The 21,665-nt window shown below is 38.5% G+C and overlaps 1 protein-coding gene across 2 annotated transcripts in view; it reads right to left on the reverse strand.

Annotated features, from left to right (window-relative positions):
- Positions 1–21,665, reverse strand: part of Stam (signal transducing adaptor molecule) — a 205,710-nt gene that overhangs the window by 111,056 nt on the left and 72,989 nt on the right. For both annotated transcript variants that reach the window (XM_067151811.2, XM_067151810.2), the window contains exons 4-6: positions 8,945–9,020; positions 5,441–5,626; positions 5,248–5,364 (exon numbers count right to left, since the gene is read on the reverse strand). In XM_067151811.2, coding sequence (XP_067007912.1) covers positions 5,248–5,364; positions 5,441–5,626; positions 8,945–9,020 — 379 coding nt within the window. The remainder of the gene's footprint in view (positions 1–5,247; positions 5,365–5,440; positions 5,627–8,944; positions 9,021–21,665) is intronic.

A 21,665-nucleotide genomic window follows, 5' to 3' on the forward strand; every position in this document is an offset into this window, starting at 1 on the left:
ATTGTGTTGTACTAGTTGTTTCAGAAGTCTTGAGTCCTGCATCCTCATGATATGTCCAAAGAATCCCAGTCTCCTCTTACGCATAGTATCTGTAATGGGTTCTAGCTCTTTGTACACGACTTTGTTAGGTATTAACCGCCACTGTCCATCTTTCTGATATTTTTTGTTGATACAGGTTCTTCCAATCCTCCTTTCAATTTTCTGAAGTCTGTCAGTCTTTGATTGTTTATTCAGGTAAAAGAGTGTTTCTGCTGCATATGTAGCTTCCGGTTTTATAACTGTGTTGTAGTGTTTTATTTTTGTATTTATTGATAGACATTTCTTTTTGTAGATATCCCATGTTAATTTTTGTGCTTTAGCTAATCTATTTGTTCTTACTTGGATTGAGATTTTTTCATTTAAGTTATGTGTTATTACTTCTCCAAGATATTTAAACTGAGTTACTATTTTGATTTTATTACCATTTATGGTGACTTCTTTTAGCTGTGTTGGTTTTTGGGGCATAATTTCTGTTTTTTCAAATGATATTTTGAGGCCAATTTTATTTGCAATGTTTTGAAGTTCTGATATCTGGGTTTTTGCTTCTTTTATGTCCACTGCTAGTAATGCTAAATCGTCAGCAAAACCCAGGCAATTTGTTTTGATTTTTCGGCCAATCTTTATTTTGGGGGGACATTTTCTAAACCATTCCCTCATTACCATTTCTAGAGCACAGTTAAATAATAGTGGTGAGAGCCCATCTCCCTGCCGTAGTCCAGTTTTAATTTCAAATGTCTGATGTTTCACCCCTAAACTTCACTTTTGACTTGGTATTGGTGAGAGTCAATTTTATCATGTTTATTAATTTGGGGTGTAGTCCAAGGTGTCTTAAAATTTTAAACAGAGATTCTCTATGGATGCAATCATAAGCTTTCTTGAAATCTACAAATGTTATCACCATATCTCTGTTTCTTCTCCTGTTATAGTCCATTATCAACTTAAGACTCATGACCTGATCAGGACAGCTCCTCCAGGGTCTGAAACCTCCTTGATATTCTCCTAGTTCTTTCTCAAGTTGTAAACTTATCCTATTAAGGATGATTATTGAAAATATTTTGTATGTTATATCTAGGAGAGAGATTCCCCTGTAGTTATTAGGGTCGGTTTTGTCCCCTTTTTTGTGCAGAGGATGAATGAGGGCTGTTGTCCAGTGTTCTGGTAGTTCTTCTTTAATCCAGATAGAGACAAGTTGTTGATGGAGGGCAACTTTTGCTGAGTTTCCTGCATATTTCCAGATTTCCGCAAAGGTCTGATCTTCTCCTGGCGCTTTGTAGTTTTTTAATTTATTCAGAGCCTGGTAGACTTCCTTTATTGTGGGGGGATTGATGTTTTCTGGTGATGTTTTTATCGGGGTGTTGGTGTCCAAATGAAGGAGTTCTGTAGGTTCCTCACAATTTAAAAGCTTGTTGAAATGTTTAGCCAGAATTTCTGCATTGCATTTATCTATAATACAATATTATACAATTTACGCTAACAATGTTTTCTATTAAACACACAGCTCATCCTTAATAAATTTATATTGTTTACAAAATTCTACTTATAATATCATCTGTACTACTTCCAAATATAGTCAACTGATATACAGTATGTGGAATTACTTCAAATGATACTATACAACTGGTATAAGATTAATATTTACATTGCATTTATTTACTTATTTACTTTTTTTTTTACCCGTTCTGGAACCTAAGTAGCATAACGACCTGCTGCGTCTTAACCAGAGCCCCTTTCGCCACCAGTTTCAGAGTTCCTGAAGGGCCTTCACAGCTACCATAGCGGTCCCAGGGCCCTCAAAGTCCCCACTGTACTTCACCCTTACAGGCAGTCCCCTACTTTGGCTGTCCTAACTCCTTAGACCAGGGGATGGAATTATTTATTCACACACATTTTTTTAAAAATTTACAATAACCTGCACTGGTCGAATGCCCTCTAACACTTCATTTATTTTCTCTGTTGCTGTTTATTCTCTTCTTGAATATCTGTACAGATTTTGGAAAAGGATCAAACACTACCCCTGGTAAACTGTTCCACTCCTTCACACCCTTCCCTATGAATGAAAATTTCCCCCAATCGCTTCTGCTAAAATTCCTTCTAATTTTATATTTGTGGTCAGTCCTGCCGATATAATTATTTTCCAACTGAAGCCTCTCACGGATATCTCCCCATGCTTCTCCTTTATAGGCTCTATATAATCCTATAAGTCTAGTTTTCTCCCTTTTCTTACTTAAAGTTTCCCACCCAAGTTCCTTTAACATTTCTGATACACTACTCTTTCTCCTGAAATCCCTTGTTACAAATCTTGCTGCTTTCCTTTGCAAACTATCTATTTCTTTTATTAGGTATTCTTGGTGAGGATCCCAAACACTGTTTGCATATTCCAATAATGGACGAACCATACTCAAGTAACTTTTTTCTTTTAATTCTTTGTTGCATCCTTTAAGTAGCCTCATTATGACATGTAACGATCTGTATGCTTTCCCAACAATGTAATCAACATGACCCTTCCAGTGCAAATTACTTTCAAATCTCACACCTAAGTTTGCACTTGCCATCTCTTGGGATAACTACCTCATCCAAAGTATATTCAAATTCAGTTTTAAAGCTCCTGTTTGTAAAAGTTGTAACAGTTGATTTGCCTCCATTAATCTTCATATTATTTTCTTCAACCCATTGTTGGATACTTTCAAGGTCCCTTTGTAATTCTGAACAATCCTCAACGTTGTTTATTTCCCTATAAACAATTATGTCATCTGCATACAATCTTATTTTTGATGTTATATTGTTCCCTAAATCATTTGCGTATATTAAGAAAAGTAACAGACCGATTATACTACCCTGTGCAATTCCCTTCCAAACTTTCTCTTCCTGAGATACATTATTTCCTACTTTGACTTTCTGAACCCTTGAATTTAGAAATGTTTTTATCCAACGTGTAACCCTTACGTCCAATCCTATTCCCTCCAATTTCTTTAATAATATTCCATGTTCCACTCTATCAAAGGCTTTGGAAATATCTATGGCTATGCAATCTAACTGACCTGAATCCAACTGATCTGATATGTCCTGCTGAAATCCCACCAGTTGTGCCTCACAAGAAAATTTCTTTCTAAATCCATACTGGCTCCTCATGAACCAATTTTTATCATCACATATCCCTCTAATGTACTTTGATATTACTCTCTCCAGTATTTTACAAACTATACTGGTCAGGCTGATTGGTCTGTAGCTCTCTGGTTTCCTTTAATCACCCTTTCCTTTATAAATTTGTATTATTATAGATTCTTTCCATTCCTTTGGTATTACACTATTATTTATGACATAGTCAAAGAGAAATTTTAAATAAGGCACTATGTACCACCCCATTGTCTTTAATACCTCCCCAGTAATTTGATCACTTCCTGCTGCTTTTCCTTGCTGAAGCAGTTGGATTTCTCTGAAAATATCTTCATTTGTGAATGAGAAGCTTCTTGTTTCCCTCTGTGTCTCTCCCTCTCTCTATCTTTTGTTTCGGTTTCCAACTCCTGACAATCATCTACTGAATCTCTGAATTCCCTACTAAATAGGTTTGCTTTCTCAGTATCTGTTAAATAGTGTTCACCCCCTTCTCCCACCATTGTAGGAATTTGGATTCCTTTTCCTTTTTCCATTTCCCTTTGTGGTCATTACCCTCTTGAAGTATGCCATTCATATAATTCTCTTTTGCTTCCTTTTTCACTCTATTCAGTTCCCTCATTAGCTGTTTTCTAGTTTCTCTACTCTCCCTACCCTCTTTGATTCCATGTTGCAAGCAAACGATTATCAGGCATCAGCCTCTCGGGTTCGATCCCGATCTTCACCAGCACTTCAAGATCCGTCAACAGCCGTGGGATAACGTGGTGCCATGGTGCTGAGAGGAGATCCATGGTGAGGGGGAAGGAGTCTGACAACGCGGGACATCGACGACGCCGACGGACAGCGTCTCTTCCTACCACTGTTTGGACTTTTTCAAATCCAACCTTCACGCCTGTAAAAGGTGATACCTTTCTTGCCTAGCATGAATAAACAAAGAGTTTAATTTAAAAAGAACTTACTCAAATACCTTCTCTCCGTAGTTCCTAGCATGGAACATACATGCCCTGGTGTCAACCCATGCTCTCTGCTGAAGTTAATGTACGGGTGTTCCGGTTACAATATATATATATATATACAGATGAGAAACAAAGTAATTTGTGCTTCATAACTGAGTATCTAGTTCTTCAATCCAGTGTACAGCACCTGGAGTTACCAACAGTAAGACAGCTTTATCACCATTATAGGCTTGAATCTTGCATTCACTGATATGATGAATAATCGGGTGTGGAGCTCCACAGTCACAGTGTGGATTAGGTAGCTTTCTCCACTTATGGAGAGCAGCTCTGCACCGACCATGTCCTGTTCTGATTCTATTCAGGGCACTCCAGGTCTTGCGTGGTAGGCGAGACCCGCTTGGAAGTCTGGGACCTGAGAAGGTATGCAGGCGCACATCTGTTGCTGGTTCCCATCGACCTTTCCACTCACCAAGAGATTTAAAATCCTTAGCATCCATGTCAGCAGCATCACACAGAGTTGAATGGCGTGATTTTAGTCTATTAAGATTCGAAAGTGGCAGGTCACTATGCACAGTCTGACAAATGGGGAAGGGTAATGTCAGTGGCTAAAACACATACCATAAATATCAATAGCTGAAGTTCTATACAGAAATTAGAACTGTTTAAAAGACATTCAACAAAGTCTGATGAAAAAGGGGGAAAAAAGAACATATAAATAAAAAATTGCCCAAACTTTTGTGTTTTAAGGAACATGGAATCTAGAAAAAAGACTTTAAAAAATTTGCAGAAATGGAAATTTGGATACTAAGGAGGATGTAAAAGATAACTGGACAGGGTAAAAACAAAAAAATAAATCAATAAAATGGACAATAACTACCTAATGAGGAAAAAAAAATTCAATTCATGAAGCATGTAGTACTTAACAAAATGAATTCTTTGACAATATATGGAATTAAAATAATTTTAGGGAGATAGGTAGTGAATGAACAAGAAAGTACAATTTACTGTAGATTCCTTGATAGCCAACATGAATTTCAAAAACTTACATCGAAAATATGTAACAGAGAGAAGAGAGTATGGCTGCAGAATACTTATAAAACTGGTGAAAAATGTAGAATTTGTTTTTTCAAAATATACTCACTAAATTGTTCTGGTTCAACAGATAAATCTGCAGTAACAAAATTTGCTGGAAACAATCCTTCACCATGACTATTGTATCCTTTCCACCAATTAGGATCAGAATCATCCAAGACGTGAACTGTAACAAAGGTGAACAATAATGATCGTTCAACAAACTAACCCTTCCTCCAAATGATAAATTATATTTCACATACTTATTTCTCCAGCAGTAAATGTTAATTCATTGTCCTCAGCTGCTTCAAAGTCATAGAGTGCTCTAACTTTCCGAGCTTCTGGTGTTCCGGAAGATGAAGGGCCTCCAGTCATCAAACTAGCAGATGGATATAAACTACCATGTGATTTAGGAGACTGCTGTGTTTCCTTGAGCGAGAGCTCAATAGCTGCAAACAAAAAAACAAAGTAGTAAAGGCCCAACAATCAAGAAGACCACCATTTATAGTAACTACATTTAAAGAACTTCGGTTCAAATTAATAACTGAGGAGATAATAGGAAATAGCCACTTGGAAATTATCTCCCAACTTACACATCCAAACCCAAACCCAAGAAGAGGGTGGGAATTTCATATCACCTACTTCCCAATTGAAAGAGTACGATTTAGCTGTCACGTTAATACAATTTGTGTCCAAGTCACTACCGTCAACCTGTTCATTTTCCGGAAGTGGTTCAGGTTCATCACTGAATTTGGAAGGAAGTTCTGAATTGAAGTTACTGTTTATTGGTATCTGCATCACCAACTACAATCACCAGAATTGGCTGTTGATCACAGTGTTCAAGGTCCCCTATATGTTGTCATAATAACAAACTTCAGCAATTTTCTCCTTATCATATAAAGTACCTTGTTAACTGTGATTTTCCTTTGAACATATTTGTCTTGTTAAAAGTCATGTTATAGTATTTCTCTGATTAAGGCAGTATTAAGCTGTCATTTTACCATATTGCCATTTCATCGTACATGGATGGTATTTATTGCCCATCCGAAACTGGCAATTCATTCCCTAGATATAGGATTCTAGTTGCTGAGATCACTGCATACTGTCCCTTAGATCTTGGTATGTTTCTTCAACAGAGACTAAATATAATTTCTAGACATAAGTGATTTTTTCTGCATATTCCCATTTCCAGCGAAATTATATACTACTATTACCGTATTTACGCGAATAATCCCCGCACGATTTTTTTAAAATTTTGAGCCACGAAATTGGGGTGCGGGTTTTATTTGCGTCAAAGTTAGAAACATGCTCCTGGCTAGCCTAGTTTTCGATGTTGAGTGTACAGTTATACTTTGTGTAACCGCAGGTAGAAGAAAACTGTCCTTGTATATCATATTTAAATGGAAAACAATTCAGGCTTAATTCTCAACTGTCTTTTCATTAAAAAATAATATTTTACAGAGGAATTTAAAGTCAAAATTTCTCTGCGTTACGATAGAACGCGTCTTCCGGAAAGTGCAGCGGTAGCTTTCCGCACTTTCACTCACTTCGGTGCATCTTTAGTGTGTTTCATAGTTGAAGACAGAGTGAAATTGTGGTTCTTTTTTATTCAGTGTTTAAAGGAACGTCACAATATCACACAGCAGGCCGTGTGCGGAAGAGCAGAATCCGCAAAAACTGGCGATGCCGACAGTTGGCGCAAAAGCGTTGCTCATAATTATAATCAATTTGTACGCACCAAACAATATTGTCAATACTGATGAACCGACATTTTTCCTTTTTTTTTTTAATGCCGAGCCCAAACGGACTTGTGTTACTCTGTGTTACAATGCAGACGGAAGCGAAAGACTTCCTCCACTCGTCACAGGGAAGTTTGATAAACCACGATGTTTTAAGGGCATCGGATACTTTCCATGCAAGTACAAGGCATCTAAAATGCATACAGTACAGTAATCGAGTGAATAAAGCACTTGCATGGGGGAGCCAGCATAGATTTCTCTTCGCCTTTAAATAATTCCTTTCCTTTCGTTGCATGAGGTTACGTTTGCCAGTGGATTATCGAAGTGCATTATTTGAATACTGTAAATGCACCTTGTTGGATACATTTTGGAAACAGTTTTTTCATGGCATTTGAAAGTTTTAAACTGTGAGTCAGTGTTAATTGCTTGCAGTAATGGGTATTAGAATATTTTGTGATGCAGCGAGGGTTGGCATTTCTTAATTACAAGTTGGCAGTTAATTCAAAATCACGTAATACAAAGTCCAATTTCTGCATTCATAAGACTTCGAATTAACGAGGTTTTATTGTGTCGCAAAACTAACATCCGAATGCGCCAGTGTGTCTGTTTCAAGTGTTTACATTGCACGAACAGAATTAACCACCACCGGTTGTGTTACTATCCGAGTAAGAAAAGACCGCATGCGAGAAGTGTTTCAGACATGGAGTGTGACGAATTTGTAAGTAATTTAGGAGAGGTTTCTAGAGATGCAAGAGACAATGAATCTTCTATCTACAGGGAATCGAGCCTAGTGCAAGTTTGGATTAATGAAATATCCGTCATGTAAGTAGACATATTTGCTAATTTTCATGGCAGATGTATTTCATAGCAGTGATAATGCATTTTTATAATCTCAGGCAAAGAAGCTATATCCGTAAATTTACAAGTTCATATTTGCGTAAAGACCACGCGGAACTCGTGGAGTGATATTAAATTTTTGTTTATACCTACGTTACTCTTTTGATGGAAGGAATTTTAGTTCATTTAGTTCATTTCATTTTTTAATTAGCCATCTGAAAATAAGAGTGCGGGGATTATTCGCGTAAATACGGTATATCTTACTCAAAACAACACTTGAGTGAAAAAAGTTAAAGTTTTACCCTTCAATGCTAGGCTTTTTATTTACATATACGTACTCCCTCTGTGTTTTTTTTCCCCCCCAGGAATATGCAATCATGGAAAAATAGCTTGACTGTTTAATTAAAATTTTATGATAATTGAATTTAAGCATATATTTTACCATGATGATGATGATGATCAGAGTCTAAAAGTGGATACTACTGTGGTACTGTTCAAAGCAAGGTATAACACAACCCTACATCATATGGTTGACACACAACTTTTTCTCAGTATTTTCATGATCATTGCAAAAGAAAAAAAAGAAAAAATCCACATATTTTAACATTCGTATCACTTGACTTCTGAAGTCTACTTTTTGGAGAAATTGGGTAAACTGTTACGACCTTCTTGTAATATTCATTGGTAGCTCCCACAATAACATAGAACGTCATCTCTTTCTGGAGAATCTTGCATAATATATTGTAAACAGCACCTGAATTGTGCGAACAGAAAGTGTGAAATTTTGAAGTAAACTGTCCAGCAATCCAAGGAAATGACGATGACATTGTACTGGTCACCTTTGAACATGAATTATGTCTTTGATTATCATCTACAAATGAAATTACGCACATCTGTAGCGCACAACATCGTAAAATATGTATATCGCATTTCCGCAGTTTACCACGAAAAAAGCAAATGTACATGTCGACATTAACGTGTTAAAACCGTCAAAATCTTTGCAGAAATAGGAGCCCTTGTCATAGAAAAGATGATAGGGTGAAAATAGGAACACAAATTAAAAAGCAGCAGTTTAGTGACACCTCAAACCTTGGGGACACTCCTGCTAGTAGCATTTGAACAGAGCGATACAACACACAAAGATGCTACATTATTATAGACTTGCCCCAGAATAAAAGTTGAATGACAAACCTTTTGCAATGTCGTCTTCTTCCTGTTGGGTGGACACGACATTGGGGTCTTTGCTGAGAGGGACCGATTGCCTTGGCTGTAATACATACAGAAGGGTTAAGTAATTAGGGCAGAGCCTAAACAACAAAAATATTATGAAAATTTTTGTGGCAACAAACATTGTGAACACAAGTATAATTGGTGCACTACATCAAGTAGGTAAATCACATAACAACACTGTAAACAAATTTAGAGCCTACAGGAGCAGTTTTATAAACCAGCAATAAAGTATTATTTCTTCCCTTGATCAAACGCAATGCTCCTCAATATGGACTTTACAACTGTAAATGTGAATTATTGTTCCGTGACTACAATGGTTACTCTTTGAAGCAGTTGCACAGATTTTGAACAGGATTCTACCCTGTCAAAGTATCAGCTTGTATCAATTGCAGTTGAACTCTGTTTTAGACATGATATCTAGGATAGAACATGTCCCTTCCTCGTGTGTTGGGCAAAATTTAACATTTGGTAGCCCAAAATGTTTTGATGCCTTTGAATGACAAGAAAATGTATACTATAACCCTTCAATGAATCCTGAGACTAAGATGAAGAAATCATTGAAGTTTATGATGGTTTGGAAACTATTTGAAATCATGTGAAAGTATACGTCCAGTCAATTCACGTCCAGATACATTGATAATTTGAAGTAACTCGCTCAACTGAGTGGTAAGCTTTAATAAAAATTAAATATGAGAATTCATAAGCTCAGAACCCCGTGGTAACTAACAAATTCACGTTGGGCACTTACCCGAGAACTATCGCTGTCTTTCACATTCCCTCAATGACCATATGTGTAGTTTAAACCTTACGTAATTAGTCTTAGTATTCCTAATTGCTCTGTAATTTATTGCAGAGTACAGCGAAAAACAGTTGCAGAAATTCTGCCAGATATCCCCAACTCGGGTGTTGATGTGGAGAAGAAGAAACAGACGCTGACTCTGGTGAGAGACTAAATTGTGCTCAGCTTCAAGCTCCAGCAGAGTTAGTGATGCAGGTACCAATAAACAGTAACTTCAATTCAGAACTTCCTCCCGAATTCAGTGATGAACCTGAACCACTTCCGGAAAATGAACAGGTTGACGGTAGTGACTTGGACACAAATTGTACTAATGGGACAGCTAAATCTTACTCTTTCAATTGGGAAGTAGGCGATATGAAATTCCCACCCTTTTCTTCTTGGTACTTGGTACTTCTGGAGTACCAAGTACCAAGAAGAAGAAGCTGTAGGTCTCAGTACATACAGGGTCTAGAGGCCAGTACAGTAGATAAATTACCGTCGCCATAAGACCTATCTGTGTCGGTGCGACGTAAAGCCCCTAGCAAAAAAAAAACAAAAAAAAAAAAAAAGTAGATAAATTAAATGAGTACCTGCTGCTCTATGAAGAAAATCCCTTCAGTGAGGACACTATTCAGGCTGGTCAACAACTAATCCAGTCCATGGGCGAAATAAAGAGAGAACGTTGGGTTAAGCTGATGGAAGAACTAGATATGGCAAGAAACAGCAGAGAAGCTTGGAAGCTACTTAGACATCTGAACTATGACCCCACGAAAAGTCCTCTACATAGCAACATTACTTCCAACCAGATAGCTCATCAGCTCCTAATAAATGGCAAAACAGACAAGCGAAAAAGACCACCAACACTTCAAAGAAATATCGAACAAGAAATATCCAGTCTGTCCAATCCCTTCACTATGAACGAGCTGGAAAACGCCATAAAAATGAGCAAAACTGGCAAGGCAGCCGGTCTAGATGACATGCGTATGGAGCAGATACAGCACTTTGGGAATGCTACCAAACAATGGATCCTACCGCTTTTCAATAACTGTCTGGAATGATGTCAAATCCCTAAAATCTGGCGGAAGACTAAGGTGGTTGCAATCCTGAAACCTGGTAAGCAGCCTATGGATCCGAAGAATTTCAGACCAATATCACTCCTGTGTCATCTATATAAAATTTTTGAAAGAATACTTCTGAACCATATAACACCAGTGGTCGAACCTTTTCTAATCCCAGAGCAGGCTGGATTTAGACCAGGAAGGAACTGCTGTACACAGATCCTTAATCTGACACAGCACATAGAAGATGGATTTCAACATGGTGATATTACTGGAGTGGCTTTTGTTGATCTCTCTTCAGCATATGATACTGTACAACACGAAATAGTTCTAAGGAAGTTTTACCATTTTACTATGGACTTTAGGCTCAACGATTATTGCCACGCTGTTGCAGAACCGACGCTTCTTCGTTGAATTTCAAGGACAGCGGAGTAGATGGAGAATACAGAAGAACGGTCTCCCACAAGACAGTGTCCTAGCACCAATGCTATTTAACATATATACCAACGACCAACCTCTTCCACCTCACACAAGGAGCTTTCTGTACGCAGATGACCTGGCCCTGGCAACTCAGAGTAAAAACTTTGAGCGAGTGGAACAAAACCTTACTGCTGCTTTGAAGATGCTCTCAGATTATTATGAGGAAAATCACCTCAAGCCAAACCATCGAAAACTAGTGTGTGTGCCTTTCATTTAAAGAACAAAGAAGCCCTGCAGAAGCTGCGTGTGAATTGGAAAGGAATGGAGCTGGAACATAGCAATACTCCAGTTTACCTTGGTGTTACCCTGGATCGTTCGCTGACCTTCACCACACACTGCACCAAACTCAAGGCAAAAGTTTCATCACGAAACTGCCTATTGCGTAAGGTAACTGGTTCTGGATGGGGTGCCCACCCCCAGACAGTAAGAACAACTGCCCTAGCACTCTGCTACTCAATATGCTAGTCCCGTGTGGTATAAATCAGCTCACGCAAAGAAAGTAAACATTGCCTTGAATGAAACCTGCAGGCTAATTACAGGCTGTTTAAAACCAACACCCACACAGAAGTTGTATTTACTTGCAGGTATAGCCCCACCTGATATTAGACGTGAGGTGGCCGCTAATATCGAGAGACAAAAGTTTTGCAGCATCTCTGCCCACCCCCTTCATGAACATCAGCCACCACCAACTCGACTGAAATCCAGGAAGTGTTTTCTACAGTCTTCTGCTCCACTTGATTCTGACCCAGAAAAGGCCAGGGTTAAGCTATGGAAACAAAGGTACCCAGATCATCCGGAACGTGTTGAAATTGAAGAGAAGTTGCCACCTGGTCACGAAGAGGGATGGTGTATATGGAAGTCATTAAACAGACTGCGGACCGGCGTTGCAAGATCTAAGGACAATCTTGTGAAATGGGGCATCGTGCACGGTGGGGACTCATTATGCGAATGTGGAGAGGAACAGACTTCTACGCACCTCTTGCACTGTCGTCTATGCCCAGATTCATGTACAGGATTGGAATTGGCACTGGCTGGAAACAATGCCATCAATGTAGCCAAATACTGGTCACAACTTGTGTAAATAATGTATATATAATGTAGATATTTTCATGTAATACTTCCTTTCTCCTTTTTTTTATTTTTTAAAATTAATTTGTTCATATGTCTTTCATTTTGAGTGATTAACATACTTCAAATTTTTATTATTTAATTTTTTTGAACTGTATTTGAATTGATTTCTTATATATTGGTACCTCTGACACGAATTAAATAAAAATACCCTTTTCTTCGTCCAATGTTTATCATCCAGGTAAAATAAATTTTATGATCCAATCACAGCCTATAGATTTTTTGGAAGCATTTCTCAATGCAGATGCAGTTCTTGAAATATACCGTAGGTTATACCTCTAACACCAATAATCCACAGTTTCAATTATCGTTGGAAGAGATGTACTCTTTTCTCGGCATGCTATTTCTGAGTGGGTATGTCCCCGTACCACGAAGGATGTTTTGGGAGAACTCAGATGATGTTAGAAACGAACTTGTTCAGAACAGCATGCGTAGGAATAGGTTTGAGGAAGTATTCAGATTTCTTCATGTTTTTGATAATTTGGATCTCCCGGCAGGTGCCAAAATGGGTAAATTGAGAAATTTTATAGATCATCTAAACAAGTAATTTCTTATAAAAGCTCCCAATGAAGACAAAGTATCTATTGGTGAGTCTATGATCCAGTATTTCGGGTGCCACGGGTGTAAACAATTCATCCGCGGAAAACCAATTCGTTTTGACTTCAAAGGCTGGATAGCTGCTCAGCAGACAGGCTACTGTCTGCAGGCTGACATTTACTAAGGATATAAAGGAGGAGAAATGAGTGGGATTAGGTGAAACAGTAGTGATGAGATTTGTGGATATTCTTTCTGAAGTATTTCCTGGGACTACTTTTTCTTTGTATTTCAACAACTTTTTCACGTCAGCTAAGCTTCTATGTAGGATCTCTGAAAAAGGCCATAGGCTACAGGAACTCTCACAAGCAACAGAATTCTGAAGTGCCCTATTTCTGGTAAGCCAGTCATTGAAAAGAAAGAGCATGGTTACTTTGAATCTTGTTGTGATGGTTGTATCTTGTAAAGACAATGGTGTAGTGAACATTATGTCAAATCAGTTTGGTGTAGCTCCCCTTCAAGAGGTCACAAGATACTCAGTCAGCCAACAGTTTAATAAAACTCAAACAGCCAAATGTTTTCCATAAGTACAACCAAAGCATCTCATGAACCATAACGTGTCAGATTTATTAATTTCAATTTGTGGCAAAAAATGGTACATTCCTATTTTGTTTTGGTTGCTCGATTTATGCATGAACAATGCCTGGATTCTTAGCAAGAGCTACGGTATGTCTCTTGATACCCTAATTTTCCGTCGGGAAGCAACCAAAGCAATTCTCTACAAATATGGGACGGCTCCTAAGGGAAGAGGTCGACTTACATTGCTTGACATTATCAAGGAACACCAGAGGAAGGACAATCGGTGCGACTTGCTGATAAGTCAACAACATAGGCGCCGATGCAAGATTTGTCGTAATAAAACAGTGAAGGCTGTGCGAGGTGTGATGTTCACCTCATGACAGGTGTTTTGTAAATTACCACGAGTGAGTCTTATTTCCACTGTCAGCTATGGAATCTGAAGTTACGTGTTTTGGGTACAAAATATTATTAAACAGAACAATGACAATTATTGCTTCCTTTATCATTATAATACTCATTTCTAAAGGTAAGTGAACTGAAAGTCTGTAGAAATAAATTGTTGCTAAGGTTGATAATCAGAATATTCTCTCTCACTGTTTCCCGAGCAAGTGCTTAGCGGGTCGTTAACGACCCATGTGTTTATATGGGTTCTAGACAAGTAAACATAGTTTTGTTCATTTTTACGTGAATAAAGGGTCGTATTAAGTGTTTATATATACAAGTTATCAGTATTGGAAGAAAAAATTAATTTGGGCATAAATGGGTTAAATATTATGAATGATACGTGTCAAGTTCATCTTCATTTGCACCAGTCATACATTATTTGACTACTATGAACATCTACAAGTGATCGAGAATTTGTTTATGAAAAGATCGATTAGGACACAATTGAAGAAAACTATATGAATTATTAGGTGCATTCCATTGTTAGCATTCCCAATCGTGAGAGTAATTTATGTCATTGAGAATGTTCCTCGAACGTCAGAAATATTAACAAGGAGGTTATATGGCAATGATTTATTCTCAAGTATAAAAATGCATGCAATTATATTATTGTTATTATAGAATAGGGTTTTGTTTTTATTAAAAATAATGAGAAGGAGAATGAGTATCGTCATTGACACACATACATGAATGAGATGAAAGCTGGTTGCAGACTGATTGAATCTGTTGTTATTATATGCTAATAAGAAAAGTAAATTGTAAAGATATAAAGCTTAGCTCTTAATAGAAAAACAATGAGGTAAGTGCTGTACCAAAACATTAATATATCTGTTTTGGTGTGTGATACTGTACTAATCGTATTATATTAGTTGCAAGTTCATGACGTCAAGTCGGATGGAAAATTGTTATACCGAGATATCAGCCAGTGTGGTCATGCAGGCCTAAACTGGGTTGGAATCCCGGCGGGACTGGAAGATGTGTCTTCAAGACTTTGTCAGATACGATGAGTACCAAAAACTTGGCCTTTTCCCTATTCTATTGGAATTGTACTCCAGAGAATCACAGATCACAGACACAGGAAAGGAAAGGACACAATAGTGACATTTGTAGACTTCGCAAAAGCCTACGACTCAATAGACAGGAACACACTACTGAACATCCTACGCCACAGAGGATTGGATTCTACGACACGTATTGGTGGGGGAAACATTGAAGGCTACAACCGCTAGAGTAAGATACCGGAGTATGTTGTCAGACAGCTTCGAAGTTAAGGCAGTAGTCCGACAAGGGAATGGTCTGTCGCCAATATTATTTAACTTAGTTTTGGATTAAGTGGTGAAGCAGTGGAGATTGTTGAATAGAACTATGGGAACTGAAGGTGTACAGAATGGATATAAGATCAAAAACAATGTCACAGTGGACTGCCTTGCCTTCGCAGATGATATGGTGGTGTTACATGAGAAGGAAGAAGACGCGAAGTTGGCACTAGCAAATCTAGCTGAGGCTGCAGCAAAGGTTGGTCTAAAATAGCCTACAACAAGATAAAGGTACTGAATACGAAGACTGATTGGAATGTAAAAGGCCAAGTGGTAGAAAGAGTCTACAGCTTCCGGTACCTAGGTGAGAACATCACAAGTAAAAAAGCATCAAAAGTACCACAGCCAGAGCTCAACTACTGCTGAAACTACGATATGCAGTCATAACTACACATGGAAAGGAACACCAAACTGCGACACTACATGATAACTATCAGGAATGCTGCATTATATGCAACTGAAACTGACATTGGGCAAGAGAGCATGCATACAATTGGAGGAGGAGGAAAGAAGACTCTTGAGACATATATGGGGCACCAAAAAGCAAGGTGAAATCTGGGTACACAGATCAGGACAGGAACTATATGAGAGTACAGAACCAATTTCGAGTGTGATAAGAAAGAGAAGGTTAGGATTTATTGGACATCTCATGAGGATGGATGACGGTAGGCTGACGAAGATATAGAATGCAACCTGCTTAACTGGAAATACGTGGATGAAGGAACTATTGGCATAAAGGAAAAATATTACCTTAATACAAGAAATATTTACATTGCAAATTATTATTCTTAAAAAGAGTATTCAAAAACTATTACACAACACAGACTTTCAAATATCAGTTATATATAAATGCTGCACATACCAAAAATTGCAGAGAATTCTTTTATCACAAATTTGCATCTTGTGACTGCAAGTAGGTTAGAGGAAGATCATAGATATGCTATTGATTTTTTAAATTGCCAAGAAAGGATATGGCAAATTTGTACAATTAACACTGTACATAAAACTTTCTCAAAACAATGTGGCATTAGTGCTTTCTGTTTCTACACTAACAGATCTTTTGTTGCAAAACAAACAACTGCAGCGGTGGTCATAAGAACAACGGGAAGAGCCATGTACGTCAAGATGAGACAATAGTAAATAACTTTATGACAGTGCCTCACTTCCGCACATCTGCATTGAAGTCACGAACGCTGATCACCAGACTATTAGTGCTACAGGTGTTCACAGGTACAGCTTAGCACCAAGATCTGATCTATCGGATCTCGAAGTTTTATCGTGATACGCATGCAATTTCAGTCTTTGCCTGACCTTGAGTGGCTAGTTCTGTAGATAAGAGCATGGAGTACCCATTGTAGCCATCGATGTTTCTGTAAAGTTTTAGTGAAGAAACAAAATAATGTTGAAATGCACTTTGAGCTTGTTGGTAAACAATATGGAGTCAAGGAAGTGTCAACTGTAGCGGGAGAAGATGATTATTTACGACCTTATTCAGAGGATTATTCAAGTGATGATGAGGATATTACAGTGTACGACTTGCCAGAAAGTGATTCGGATACAGAATTAGCAAGTGAAAGTGGTGTTAGCGCCACATTGTAGAACCTTCTCAGCCTGTTCTCAATGCAAGTGACTCGCACAACATTCCAGGTACGCCAGACTCCTTCAATTTTATTTCACCTGATGTTTCCTTCAGCAAAGATGAGACTGATTGTGAGGATGACAACATGAAACATGGAGTGAATGATGATCCAAATTGGGTTATGAACAATTTATTATGGAATACTATAGTGTGTGTGAGGAAGGTGTTCAACTCCCGTCCCCAGTGACTTATCTTGAAATGGCATACTGGTAATGCAATACTAAAAACATGTCTCCTTCCTCTAGGACTAAATATTTGAAAAAATGTGACATTACCAGAAATGGTTTTATTTTTTTGCTTGTATTTGGAATATGGGAATGTTAAAAATGACCATATTGGTCACAGTGTTTGTGCCACACTGTACCATGGTTCAGAACAATGTTTTCCCGAAAGTTATTTCAATTAACTTTGAAGTTCCTTCACCTCTCTGGCAACACTAATCAGCCAACACCCGGTCAGCCTCGTTACAACCTATCTGCCAAGTTTGATCCTATGGTTGAACATACCAACCGGGTGTTCCAATATAATTACATTCCTCATCACCACGGACAAAAGTCTAGTCGGAACAAAGAGCCACTCATCACTAATGCAGTACCTGCCAAATAAATAGCATCATCGTTAGGGTATCAAGTTCTGGATGCTCTGTGACAGTGTGGTATGTTTACAGAGCTGTCATGAAGCAACATGGCCTTGGGCATCTTTTTTTGCTTAACATTGCACCGACACAGGTATGTCTAATGGCGACGATGGGACAGGAAAGGCCTAGGAATGGGAAGGAAGCGGCATTTGCTTGGTATGAAAATGGGAAACCATGGAAAACCATCTTAAGGGCTGCCGACATTGGGGTTCAAACCCACTATCTCCCGGATGCAAGCTGATAGCTGAGCACCCCTAACTGCACGGCCAACTCGCCCGGTGGGTATCTTTTAGTGAAGACACCATTATCTTAAGTGAAATTATTAAACAGGGGGTACCATGTATTCATTGACAATTTTGTTGCCAGATACCGCTGGCCATCGATTTGTACAAAGTTGAGACCTTTATTACAGGTACTATGAGAAGGAACAGGAAATGCAGTATATGCCTAAATATGTACGCAAGAAATACGGGGTTAACGAGGCCAAGTATTTTATATGTAATGAATTGCTTTTGCTGGCATTCGGGGGAAAAAAGTCTTAAAACTACACCTGTACTCCTTTTGTCAACTAATTCAGAAGCTAAAGATGGTAAACCTGCAGATAAGGAAAGAAAAAATGAAATAAAACCTGATATGATTCTCCAATACAAGAGTTTTATGGGGATTGTTGAAAGCAGTGATAGGATACTCTATACATACTTGAATAAGCGAGGTGCCTTGCTTGAAGTACTGGAAAGAGGTGCGTTTCCAATATGTTTGGGGTGAGGAGGGGAGGGTGGGGGGCAGAAATAGGGGTTTAAAAAATTGGAAGGTAACAAGGAAAGAGAATGCTGCATTCGCAGCACGGCCAGCAAAGAAAAAGGTGGAAAACGAAAGCCATCCTGCACATTTGCGCAAAATGCGAAAAAGTTCTGCATAGTCCATGTTTTCCGAAGCATATCTGTTTGAGATAAACATGGGATTATGGAGCGATACAACGAAATATTGACATTTAGAGAGATGCGTTTCCATGAATGTTAACATTTAGTATGGGTTAAAACGCGTATTATTTTGTAAAAATTACTTTCCATTTCTGTGAATCACATATCACTTTTCGTTACTGAAATTAGTTTTTAATTTATGCACAATTTTGAAACAGTAGAGTAGGAGAGTAATATTTTGTAGTTTCATATATTGTGACTTAGAAACAAGTTAGATAATTAACAAGAAGAAAAATTCACAGTTTTCATGAGAAAATCAAGCATATGCTGCCACCAGTCGAGCACATAATCACTTTAGCTGACCTCAGTGGCCACGTTGGACAGACTGCCAAAGACTTTCCTAAAGGTCATGGAGGTTTTGGACTTGGGGAAAGAAACAACCAAGGGGAGAGAACTATTCAACTGTCTTCGACGGATAATCTGGCAATAGTCAATACTTGTTTCCAGAAAAGGGAAAATCGTGACAAAACTGTTGGTACACAGACTGATTATGTCCTTTGCACCTACGACTTGCTGAAACAATTCGCTGACCATAAAGTCATACCAGGAGAACCTCTCGCATCATAGCACATGCTTCTAGTCAGCGAGATGAACCTCAGATGTCCTTTACGCTCTGTACCAAAATTGTGTACAAAAGACCAAATGGTTCAAGCTACAAGAGACTGAAACATCTCAACCTTTTACTGACGACATCAAGGCCTACATTACCCAGGATATAGAAGACGGTACCACCGCAGATTGTCACTGCACATCTGGGAGTCTCAAAAAAGAGATGTGGTGGTGGAAGGAAGGAGTCCAAGAGTGGTGGGGAACAGCCTAGAAGGGTTGCAGCTCATGTTGAGATAGAAGGAAGCTGATTGTGGCCAAAGCTAAACAAGAGGCTGTTCAAGGATTCTATGAAGGCCTAGATACTTCAGATTGCTGTCCAGCGTTGTCACAAAATATATTGACAGAAAGGCAACATTCTAACAAAAGAAACCAAGATAAAAAACCTTTGTATTTCACTGAGTTGCTCCCCAGGGACACAGTGGTTCCTCATTGTGCCTATGTTCACCCCAGCCAAAGTTCAGGCAGCTGGGTCAAAAATGAATTGCTTGATCTGAGCTGTGAAAGGTTCTGGGTACTAAAGGAATTGAAAGAAAGAAATGTGCTGAAAAGGAAATTTGATCACTAAAAACAGAAAATCTATAACATACGAAATAAAGTTGAAACCGAACATGTGGCATAGGAATACCAAAACAAGTAGCTAGCTCAAAAACTACTGGATCAGGAAGAAAAAAGTAGAGTGTTAGGATGAGTTTACTATCAGGCTAGAGGAAGAATCGACGAAATATGAAACTACTATACAAAGTATGGGTAAAAGGAGTGAAAATGGAAACAAATGACAATAATTTGGTAGCAACAGAGGATGGAATCAGGGAAGAAATACTTCAACCTATTATTAAATGTAACAGAACCATTAACTGCAGAAAAGATGAAAACCATGAAATCAATCACCTTTTAACATGGCTGGAGGTGGAGACAACTGGAAGGGGTCCGACACTGAAAAATGAAGGTACTGGCCAAAGAAAGGCAAAGCTACGTAAAAGATTGGTTGATTAATTGAAGGGCCACAAAGGGCATGAAAATGAAACACTCCCAACGCCCAATGCTCTAATAACATCAGGATTGGAGTTGACCAAAGGAGGTCAAGTGAGGAGCCAGTAGAGAAGAAATTGGGAACATCCCTGTTTCTGAAATCTGATTATGGACGAAGGAATAACTGTGAAGCTCTCGTCAAGAACTTCAAGTGATACATTGACTGGATACTAGGAAAGGAGAATTTCATTTTGGTAACATCTGTAAACTGCATTTACTTCAAGGTCTAATAAGAATGAAGAATTAAGTAAGTAATTACTCTACATTTTCTTAGCATGAATTTTTTCAAATTAAATTAAGCCTCATGTGCTTCAATGTGTTTTAATTAATATTTGGTGTGGTGTGTTGTGGTTTGGAATCGACAATGGATTATGTCATGAAGCCATGTTTTTTTTAAAATTACCTCCAATCGTGACTAAGTAAATTATGAACATCAATTGTAATTCAGTAATACTTCTTGGAAATTCTAAAACCATCAGGTACCTTGACCGGAATGTCAGTAAAAGAAATTGCAAGGATTCTGGTTTCCATCTTCATTCTCTCGAAGAACAGACGAGTCGAATGAGAGGTGTGCCTGGATTCTTTATCTTGATGTATCCATACCTGATTTTCTGCCCTCCCATAGAGTGCTGGGATATCTGTTTTAAATGGGTGTTGAAGCCTCTTGCTGATAGTATGTAGAGTTCACCTTCACATTATTAGCAACACGGTGAATGGTTAACTTGCCATTGTAGCAGTATCCAGCGATGATCACGACACTATTTGGAAAAATTTCCTCGCATTCTTTATACAATGTTTAATTTTTAAAAAAATCTCTAGGGCGATAGTAAATCGAGCAGGGTTTGTTACAGTCACTAAGGTACATATATGCTTCGTCTAATGTCACCACGTTCTTCCATCTGTCCCCTGCCAGATGGCTCTCATATAGCTTTGAGTTAGTGCAACGTTCCGAAATGTGATGAGTCAACAGCTCGTAAACTCTGCGCTTATGCGGCTTTTCTAACTGCAGGTCCTTGTTGATTACGCTGTTAACTGTTAAAACATACATCCCCAACTTACATGTGATAGTCCTTCGGGAGGCAGGGTTACCAGGTGAGACAAGATCCTTCACTTTCCTCACCACTTCCGGTGTACAAGTGGTGGCTAGTCGTGGATTTACCTGTTTTTTTTTCTGCCCTGGAATTAAACCCAGTCAGCCTTGGCCTTTTTTATTCAATACAGCACTGATCTCATTCTTTGATATCAAGAGAGCATGCTTCTTGTCTATTCCTTGGATTGCAGAACAGCTATATTCAACACTGGAAAGAGTCGTTATGTAGCCCTCCCAGTAAGGGTCAATCCGCTTCGGCATCGTTGCAGCTAATGTCACGAAACTCTTACACACGAGTTTTCAGAACCGACGTGAATCATCACTCCCTGTTTTGACGTGCGCAAATTGATAACAGCACCACCAGCGGCCTAAACTAGTTAC

Source organism: Anabrus simplex, chromosome 7 (genome assembly GCF_040414725.1).
Source record: "Anabrus simplex isolate iqAnaSimp1 chromosome 7, ASM4041472v1, whole genome shotgun sequence".
NCBI lineage: Eukaryota > Metazoa > Arthropoda > Insecta > Orthoptera > Tettigoniidae > Anabrus > Anabrus simplex.